General features: G+C 45.2%; 1 protein-coding gene across 1 annotated transcript in view; it reads left to right on the forward strand.

The window, feature by feature from the left end:
• The window catches only part of SIPA1L2 (signal-induced proliferation-associated 1 like 2), a 182007-nt gene that overhangs the window by 144120 nt on the left and 26993 nt on the right, over nt 1-10894 (forward strand). The window contains exons 15-17 of the mRNA XM_010838598.1: nt 2986-3210; nt 8397-8550; nt 10755-10894. Coding sequence (XP_010836900.1) covers nt 2986-3210; nt 8397-8550; nt 10755-10894 — 519 coding nt within the window. The remainder of the gene's footprint in view (nt 1-2985; nt 3211-8396; nt 8551-10754) is intronic.

The raw sequence follows: 10894 nt of genomic DNA on the forward strand, positions 1-10894 counted from the left end.
AGACAGGGTTGGATCTCCTTGCAGTCCAAGGAGTCTTCTCCAACACCACAGTTCAAAAGCATCAATTCTTCAGCACTCAGCCTTCTTCACAGTCCAACTCTCACATCCATACATGACCACAGGAAAAACCGTAGCCTTGATTAGACGGACATTTGTTGGCAAAGCAATGTCTCTGCTTTTGAATATGCTATCTAGGTTGGTCGTAACTTTTCTTCCAAGGAATAAGCGTCTTTTAATTTCATGGCTGCAGTCACCATCTGCAGTGATTTTGGAGCCCCCAAAAATAAAGTCTGACACTGTTTCCACTGTTTCCCCATCTATTTCCCATGAAGTGGTGGGACCGGATGCCATGATCTTCGTTTTCTGAATGTTGAGCTTTAAGCCAACTTTTTCACTCTCCACTTTCACTTTCATCAAGAGGCTTTTTAGTTTCTGTTCACTTTCTGCCATAAGGGTGGTGTCATCTGCATATCTGAGGTTATTGGTATTTCTCCCGGCAATCTTGATTCCAGCTTGTGTTTCTTCCAGTCCAGCGTTTCTCATGATGTACTCTGCATATAAGTTAAATAAGCAGGGTGACAATATGCAACCTTCCTTGCCTGTTGCTTAGGTTACCTTGGGTCAGGGGACGGCAGTACAACATCTTTCCCAGGGCACGGACCTGGACCCCAAATTGAGGGAGCCTCGGGGGCTTCCCTTGTAGCTCAGGTGGTAAAGAATCTGCCTGCAATGCAGGAGACCTGGGTTCGATTCCTGGTTCAGGAATATCCCCTGGAGGAGGAAATGGCAACCCACTCCAGTATTCTTGCCTGGAGAATCCCATGGACAGAGGAACCTGGCAGACTGTAATCCATGGGGTCACAAAGAGTTGGACATGACTGAGTGACTACACCACCGCCGCCACCGCCACCATCCTACTGAGGGACACCAGACTTACCACCAGGAACCAAGTGATTCAGAGGAGCAAATAGATGCAGTGTTTTATTTGTTTTGTTTTGTGTGATAATTTTTCAAATGCCACCATGTTTCCAACATACAAAGACCCAAAGATGGGTTATTTTATTGAGTTTTGTTTTACCTTCAGAGCCTTTATAAAAAGGCCATTTCAAAATCATTTTTAATATTAGACTTTTTTTTAGCTTCCGTCATTGAATGATCCTTGCTTTGTATACAGGTTTGATTTCAGAATAAGATTTTATTTTATCTAGGGGCTATCATGTGAGGAACCCTGTGGTAAATTCTCCCAATGGCAAGAACTTGTGAATAATTCTTTGATGCACCACTCTAAAAAGCAAATTAACGGCATTTACTTCACTAATATTAATTCAGAAAAATCTTCGGAGCAATTCTCTGAGGTCAAGAGTATTTATCAGGTTTTTTTGTTTTGTTTTGCTTTTAAAGTTTTTATTTTTTTGATGCGGACCATTTAAAAAGTTTTTATTGAATTTGCTACAATATTGCTTCTATGTTATGTTTTATTTTCTTGGCCCCAAGATGCGTGAGATCATAGCACCCCAACCAAGGATCAACCCACACCCCCTGCATTGGAAGGTGAAGTCTTAACCACTGGACAGGCCTTGTATGCGTTTTACAGATCAGAAAGCTGAGCTTAGTAAACGAGTCCAGGGTCTCCCTGTTGTGACAGCAGTCTGGCTCCAGAACCCTTGAGGCACACCTGTGTGTCAGGGTTTCTGAAAGCGATGCTCACCTGCCTTCCCAAACACTGATGTTAGAACTGTAACTGAAACATTTATGACTTCATAAAATGATTCCTGATCTCTGTTCTTACTTATTTTTCATAAAACATTAGAATCTTGATTTTCCTGAATTTAAAAAAAAAAGATCTTTAGGTTTTTATATTTCTAGGGATGGTCATACAGCCCATGGGAGTCATTAGTCCTTCTGGCTTCAGCTGACCTTTAAGTTGTTTTTAGGGATTTTGTCTTTTGAATATTATTTCATATCACACAGTAATACAGCAAGCATCCATATACCCACACTGGATTGAGGAATCGACTCTACTGTGTCAGGATCCCCGAGTATTGTCCGGTCACAAGCCCTTCTCTTCCCCCTCAAGGTGGCCCCTGGCCTGGCTTTGGCAATGACCATCCCCCTCGCTTTTCTCTACATTTCACTACGGATTCGTACATTCCTGAACAACATATCCTTCAGTTTCACCTGTTTATGAACTCACTTTAAAAATGGAGCCGTGCTTGATCCTTTCTGTGTGACCTGCTCCTTTTTCCACTTTGTTTGGGAAGTTCACCCCAATTGTCCACAGCCTCTGCCCAGTCCTTCCTGGTGTTTCCCTGGAGTTTCCTCACCCATGTTTGCTAATTGACCCTCCGTTCAGTGCCGATGCCTCTGTGGGGGAGCTGTTCGAATCAGTGCTTCTGTCAGCACTTCCGTTGCCTGTTTCCAGCCACACCCATGCAGAGGCTTGGCCCGGGTGTGCGCTTAGGAGAAGAACTGCTGGCTCATAGGCTAAGCAGCTGCCCACCTTTACAGGTAATGCCTAGACTGCTTTCCAAACTGTCTGCCACTCTCACTCCCACCAGCAGTGGGAGGAGTCGCTGCCCCACATCCTGGTGAACACTGGGCACTCATCATCAGACTGTCCCATTTTTGCCAATCTGGAGAACATGCCTGATACCCTGCTATGGTTTGCACGGGCGTTTCCCTGGGTTGAGCCCCTTCTCTTATGTTTATTTACCATTGGAGTTTCTTTTCTTTGGAGGCATCGGTGTGGCGCCCATTTTTCTATTAGATTTCTCCTAATTGTGCTTGGAACATCCTTCTGGCCACAGGCGTATAGTTTTGCACATGAACATCCTCAGCCTGTGGAAAGAAAGGCTCAGCAGAGAGACAGCCACACCTGCCCAGTTTTGCTCACAGAGGACAGGAGTCATGGTGGCTCCAAGGTTGGTAACGTGCCCACTGCTGAGATCGGATCGTATCACAGCTTCGGTCTGTCTGTCTCCCCAGTGGCTCACACCATTCAGGAAGCCCCTCGGCTCACTGTTCGAAAAGCAGCGGGTCTCTGGATACGTCCAAAGTCTACATCGTGTCTCACGGCAGTGGTCAGCAGGCCCCGGGGTCCATGTCCAAGGCCTACCTCAGGCAGGGGGCAGTGAACAAATACATCATCGGCTGGGAGAAGTCGGAAGACAGCCCACCACCTGAGGAGCCTGAAGTGGCTGAGTGTCAGGGGTAAGGTGGTATCTGGTGGCAGCCTTGGGTGTCTGGGGCGTGGACTAAGCTAATGTATTTTTTCCCCAGTAGAAACAAATCTTCTCAAACAGAATAATTGAGAAATGTCTTTGTAAAACTCTTGAAATGTTGGCATTTATGTTTGCCTTGAAAAGTCCTCTCTTTCCTTGATATTCTCATGTAACTTTAAAACAGATCTCTATTCCTCATTTTTATATTCAAAAATCTGTCTGCAATAGAAAAATCAGGGTTGTGTGCTAGTGATGGTCTGAGTATGCTTGCTAAGTCGTTTCAGTCATGTCTGACTCTTTTGTGACCCCACGGACTGCAGTCTGCCAGGCTACTCTGTCCATGGGATTCCCCAGGCAAGAATACTGGAGTTGGTTGCCATGCCCTTCTCCAGGGAGTCTTCCCAACCCAGGGACTCAACTCAGGTCTCCTGCATTGCAGGCAGGTTCTTTACCGTCTGAGCCACCAGAGAAGCCCGTGGTGTGAGTATAGATCCTGTAAATAACTACGGTCAAGGACAGTGTGAATTCCCACAAAGCCTGTGTGTTTCCTAAAGGTGTTATTGCTGCTGCTGCTAAGTCACTTCAGTAGTGTCCGACTCTGGGCGACCCCATAGACGGCAGCCCACCAGGCTCCTCTGTCCCTGAGATTCTCCAGGCAGGAACACTGGAGTGGGTTGCCATTTCCTTCTCCAATGCATGAAAGTGAAAAGTGAAAGTGAAGTCGCTCAGTTGTGCCCAACTCTTAGCGACCCCATGGACTGCAGCCTACCAGGCTCCTCCATCCATGGGATTTTCCAGACAAGAGTACTGGAGTGGGTTGCCATTACCGTCTCCAAAGATGTTGTGTGATAGCACGAAAGAAAAAAATCCCACCTAATTTTTTAAAAGTTAATTAATCAAATGATTGATTTGGCTGCATCAGGTCTTAGCTGAGCGCCCGGGATCTTTCGTTGAGACGCATGGACTCTCCAGTTGGAGCATGCAGGGTCAGTTTTGCTGCCCTCAGGCTTGGTTGCCCTGAGGCATGTGGGATCTTAAGTTTCCCAGTCAGGGATAGAACCCATGTCCCCTGAATTGCAAGGTGCATTCTTAACCCTAGCCTTACAGAAAAGTCTCTATTCCCCCGAATTTTAACATGACTTTGATTTCCCTTTCAGCTGTCACATTTGTGGGGGCAAGTAGGGAGGGATGTTTTGTATCTGTTGGAAAAAAGAAAAGATAAAAATTACTAATAACCAGTTCCGTAACATGTGTGAAAACTTCCATGTCTTTGAAGAGACAAAGCAATCACATTTTGAGAATGCAAGTCAAGGCTGGTCAGGGCCATTTATAGTAGCTGGTGATTTGCTTATTCTTTGATGTGAAAAAAGTGGAAGTTGCTCAGTCGTGTCCAACTCCTTGGGACCCCATGGACTATACAGTCCATGGAATTCTTCAGTCCAGAATACTGGAGTGGGTAGCCTTTCCCTTCTCCAGGGGATCTTCGAACCCAGGTCTCCTGCATTGCAGGCAGATTCTTTACCAGCTGAGCCACAAGGGAAGCCCAAGAATACTGGAGTGGGTAGCCTATCCCTTTTCTAGCGGATCTTCCCAACCCAGGAATCGAACCAGGGTCTGCTGCATTGCAGGTGGATTCTTTATCAACTGAGCTATCAGGGAAGCTCACATTTTTAAAGGACAGCCTTAAAAATTAACCTTCACATGCACTAAATGATGACATCAGTCTTTTGCTGTGTCGGCTTGTGGCATCAGCGTGAACGGTGCACGAGATCTACAGCTATCTTCAGAGAGCTCTTCTAGATCTTAAGTTTAGCCCATGAGCTAGGATCACTATTTCCCTTAAGAAATGACCCCACTTTTTAAATATGTCTAGCATGATATTGCCTTCTAAATTAAAATTAATTTTAATGCTAAACTTGAACATAGAGGACTTCCCTGGTGGTCCGGAAGGTAAGATTCCATGCTACCAATGCAAGAGGCAGAGGTTGATCCCTGGTTGGAGAATCTCACATGCCATGCATCAAAACATAGATAAGTAAAAGATCATCATATCACTCATTTTTTTAAAAATAATAGGAATTTAAAATAAAATGAAAATTGAATATGCAGTCTTTTTCTTTTTTTTTTTTTTTTCAGGAAAAACCCATCATGCCAGTAATTGCAAAGAAGTTGTTTAGAAAGAAATTTTTTAGAGATGACCACATTTTATGAACACATGTTCCTGGGGTCACATTGGTACTTCTGTCTGATACTCTTCCGATGCTTCACAGGGGTCCGTTCTGAGGCTCCTGTGTTCCACCAGTTATTTGTAGAAGTTCTCTGCACATCATTGAGGGGCTGTATCTTCCCTAAGGGTCTCCTTGAAGAGCCAGGAAAGGGTGAAGGAACCCACTTGGACATTTCTCCCTAGAGAGCCTCAGCATTGGTGCATTGTAACACTCGTTTAGCAGCACTGACTTCATAAAATAGAGCCAGCATGGGGAGTATTGTGAGTGAGGGGTTCGTGTCTCTGGAGGGCAGAGGGGTTGTTTCTCCTCATCACACCAGCTGGGTGCTGGGACTCGAACCCAGGCCTCCTCAAGGCTTTTCTCACGGGCCCTGCTCATCCTGTCAGATGTACCGTCCATCTCACGCAGACATGGTAATGTATCATGACTGTGGTCCTCCAGGACTTGCCAACTGTATTGAGATTTGTCAAAATAATGTGTTACCAAATCACTGAAAGATATACTTTAAAAAAGATCAGCCAGCATCATGTGTGTCCCTCTGAGAACTAGCAAATATTCGTGTCTCAGTGTACACAAAATATAAATAAGTTGTGCCCCCTTGAAGTTTCTCATGATGCAGAAATTGCCCATAAAGTTATATTCTGGGGCTTCCCTGGTGGCTCAGTGGTAAAGAACACACCTACCAATGCAGGAGACACAGGAAACTCGGGTTCAATTCTTGCGTTGGCCAGATCTCCTAGAGAAGGAAATAGCAACCCACTCCAGTATTCTTGCCTGGAGAATCCCACAGACAGAGGAGCCCGGCGGGCTATAGTCCATAGGGTCACAAAAGAGTTGGACGTGACTTAGCAGCTAAATAACAAAGTCATATTACAGGTAGACCCTTGTTGATTATTTTTGTTAATATGGCACCCCACTCCAGTACTCTTGCCTGGAAAATCCCATGGACGGAGGAGCCTGGTAGGCTGCAGTCCATGGGGTCGCTAAGAGTCAGACACGACTGAGTGATTTCACTTTCACTTTTCACTTTTATGCATTGGAGAAGGAAACGGCAACCCACTCCAATGTTCTTGCCTGGAGAATCCCAGGGACGGTGGGGCCTGGTGGGCTGCCGTCTATGGGGTCGCAGAGTCGGACTGAAGCAACGTAGCAGCAGCAGCATGTTTTAAAGTGCAGCAAACGAGAGCTGCTTCCTGGCTCATTATTAAGCAGCCGTGAACGTGTGCCTTGAGCACAGTGCAGCTCATACCATCTGCAGACCCTCAATGTCCCGAGAATACTCTAGATACATGGTAGTGGTCACCACCATGCTGGGTTTACCCACGTGGAGAATTACACTAGGCATTAGAGATACAAAGCTAATTACATCCGACGTCCCGTTTTCAAGAATACCCCATCTCAGGGAGGAGAGAAAGTGTAGCAGTTACTAACGGCAGTATTTCATAGGCAGTTTACAGATGTGTTATTTCACTGCAGCACCTGGGAAGCCCACTCTCTGACATATCGTTTGGTAATTTTAATAAAGGCACTTAAGTTAGCAGAAAACGCTAGCAATTTTATTCAAAAACATGGGGAAACTGGGAGAGTACATGTATCAGCAACTCTAGGTATTACATTTTCATTTAGCAGTTAATGGGAAGACCTGGGTTTGGGTTTTTCTCCCCTGTGTCTTTCCCAGAGTAAATAGGGCCTGGAGCTCTTGCATGCCTCCACCCCAAATCTCAGGGCCCACAGCTGCGCACATCTGAAGCCCTCTTCACAAAAACTCTAGGGTCTGTTTTCCCACATGGCTTTTGCGCAGAACCCCTATCCCCCCGGGTCTTGGGTTCTTTTTTAGCTCCATCTTCATGCCCTGCCATCCTGCAAGCCAACCAGATCTTCAGTCACATTTAGAGATTTTTATAGTTTCTGCCCCAGTCGCTATATTCATGTCATCAGCATTGCTGGTGCTTCCAGAGCCAAAAAGTTTGGGACGCCGCACCTAACTCAAGAACAAAGCAAGAGCTGTAGCAATTTCAGATAAATAGTTCTTAATTTTGAGCATGTCTGTGTGTGTCATACCCTGATAACTTCTCAGCAAGCCATTCCCCTGTGACGTAATAGCCTTGCGTTAGAAATAGGGTCACCTCTGTGACACAGGACGGTGACACAGGTCATCCTCTGTGGCCTGCCTCCCTGGACCAGCATCACATTTCTGGGTCACGTGGCCCATCCATCTCTGCTGACAGTCCAGCCCCTGGTTCTATACTCACCATGTCTTCAGCAATGTTTCAGACCAAAGCTTTTAAAAAATAACTCCCCAGTTTTTTCCCTGGAAAAGCAGCAAAAACAGTAATTCAGCTAGATAGTCTTTTGTTGTCCATAAATACATTTCTATACACTGATAAGGGAGACAGCTTCTTTAGTTATTGAAGCGGCTCTGTGAAATTGCTGATAATAAAAATGCTTGGCATGTGCCCAGATCGATTACTCTTCAGTGTCAAGTTCCCCAGAGTCCTGCGCTCTGTGTTGCTGGATGGGCGGTGGGGTGTGTTTGTCCAGCCACAAGAGAAAGGCTTTCTCAATTTCCTGAGAAGCATCAGGCTTCCTTCAAAGAACACAGGATAATCTCTGATGAATTATTGAAACTGTGTTTTCTGATACAGATTAGGAAAGGGAACACACAGCCTTGTTTGAAAAGTTGACTCTGTTTTCTCATTCAGGGCTTTGGGGATCTGATTTGTCTCTGAATTATTCAGAACCCTAACTCTGCTGTTGAGCTCATTTCATACATGTGAGATAGCATGGGGATCCAGAGGAGATGTGGCTAAAGTGAACTCGCTCAATAATTAAGAGCTGGGTGTGTGTCTGTGTGTGAATGTGGTGGTTGAAGGTAGAGAATGGATTTTAGTCCGTAAGGGTACAGGCGCTTTACATATGCCGATGACCTATCTTAATTTCCTCCCAGGCTGTACAGCGAGATGGACCTGCTGTCCTCGGCAGCTCAGCAGCAAGCAGTGGTGGGAGATGCTGTCTCAGAAACTCAGCACGTGCTCTCGAAAGAAGACTTTCTGAAACTGATGCTTCCCGACAGCCCCTCGGTGGAGGAGGGGAGGAGGAAGGTCAGTGACTTTTGTGTAGCTTTGAAGTTACCAGAAACACTAAGGAAATGCCTAAAGAGACGCCAGGACTCCCAAGGCCATTTTCACACTGTTATTCCACCAGGAAGCGGAGTAAGGCTGCGAGAGGTCAGGAAGGGAGACTTTTGGATGGATAGAGGGAGCTCCAAGCAGGCAGGCATGGCCTCACTTCTTAGCTGCGAGGACAGTCGGCCATGTGGCGTGTCTTTTTTCATTTTGCTTTTTCCTTTTCACCATGTCATTTTGTACATTGGCTCTGTGATTTGCTTTTTTATTTTTTAGCCATGTGATTTTGTACATGTGACTTAACTTCTTGGCCAAATGTTGTCCTCTGCAAAAAGGAGGCAATGATAAGTGTACTGCAGAATTTACAGGCTTATAGCGGACATAAGAACCAGCCTCGCACAGGACCCGTGACGGGTAGTCAGAAACAAGAGCTGTTAAAACTCACACCACCTGACTTTTTTGCTCCAGAACTGTACCAAGGGTGGGTTCTCTAAGCCATCCTGCTGCGTTGTCATCCTGTCCCACAAATGGGCAGGAGTTACGTACTCTGCCGCCTGTTGCTACCATCAGATCACCTAGTGTCCTTACTCGCTTTAGCGTTGTCACTCATTGTTACAGTCCCTCAAGCCTCTTGGTTAATGTGTGGAAGGTACGAAAAGGAACTCACAGGCAGTCTAGCCCAGTCTCCTCTTTTGGCAAGTACCTGAGGGCCCGAATGGTGATATGTGATGTGCCCATAAGTATTTGGCGGCAGTGAGCAATGGAGTGCAGCCTTCTCCCTGCTAATTCAGCACTCTCTTGTCCAAATGAAAAGAAAAAAGTCAGGCACTGCCGTCTTGACTGTGATCAGGATAAACAGCAAGTCTTCGTGCTCCCTCTCTTCCCTACAATAAAACAATGCTGCAATTAACCTAATTGTGTTCTGAGAGTAACAGTCTAATGAGATGCTACCTCAAAGCTGCTTTAATCTAATGGGTCTGTAATCGAGTTCTGAAGAGCCTGCTGGTCGTGTGTGAAGAGGGAATCCCAGCAGAATTCAACAGAATGAGTCTTTTTTTTTCTTTTTTTTTAACTTGTATCCAATCACGTATATGGTACTGTATGAGCTTGGGTGCAGGCTGTTGTACCAAAAATGCAAATGCCTTTTCTTTTAATAGGAACGAACTTCTCCTTGACATTTTTCTTTTTTTCTTCTAAGACAAACTGCCTTCTTTTCATGGTGTAAACTTTGTAGTTCATACACACTCTGGTTCCCATTCATCAGTTGGACAGCGTCGACAGAATGGAAGGAACACATACAATAGAAATATTTTTAGCCTTGTGGCTGCATTGACAAACGTAAATAGCCGTTTCTATATTTGCTTGATGCAAACTTTCTGGCTTTTACTAGTATTGATGCAAAAGGAATAAGGAATGTGGTTCAGAATATGAGTTAGAAACTCAGATTTGATTAAATTTTTCTTGAGTTTTTGACTGCTTGCTTCACTAGTATGAATTTTCCTTACTCCATCTATGATTTAACAATACTTTTAATGGTTTCTTTAAATCCAATTATGATTGATTACTATAACTCAATTTTCAGTAATGGTAATAAACTTTTATGAGTGTTACTTTAAAGTGCATAGACAATAAGATTTTCCTGGACTGATACTGTCTTTCTTGAACCTTTTTGTTCGATGTAGAAAGCTGCTCTGCTCAAAAAATTGATGTTATTACCTAGATTAGATTGACGCTCACATGTAGGTGATTGGTACAGAAATCACCTAATATTAAAATGCAGTCATTTCTAATTAAAATCAAGCCAGCAGTCGGTGTGGTTTCAAATAACTATTGCCTTGAATGGCAACCTTCTGTATTTCCAGAAGCTGCCGTGGCTATATGGTAATGGAGCTGCCATTTAACATTTCAGAATTAATAAAGCTGTGCATGTCTAATTCCTGGTAATATTTCACAGAACGTCAGAGGAGGAAAACATTCAAATCCAGTAACTGCAGGAAGCCTTTGTTTGCGTCTGTGACCCAAGTGCCTGGTGTAACATCGCTGAGCTGCAGCCCTGCGCCTTCCTGGGGACAGCTCAGAGATGCCCACAGGGCAGGTTGGGGACCCACCCGAGTTAGGTGAGCTCCACGCTTCCAGCTTTCTGATGTCTGTTCTCCTCTCTCCCCCGTGTGAACCCCTAGTTCTCGTTCTATGGTAACCTGTCTCCACGGCGCTCACTGTACCGCACCCTCTCGGACGAGAGCATCTGCAGCCATCGCAGGGGCTCTTCCTTTGGCAGCTCCCGCAGTTCCATCCTTGACCAGGCACTGCCCAACGATAT

The sequence above is a fragment of the Bison bison genome, unplaced genomic scaffold (assembly GCF_000754665.1).
Source record: "Bison bison bison isolate TAMUID 2011002044 unplaced genomic scaffold, Bison_UMD1.0 scf7180017864099, whole genome shotgun sequence".
Lineage (NCBI taxonomy): Eukaryota > Metazoa > Chordata > Mammalia > Artiodactyla > Bovidae > Bison > Bison bison.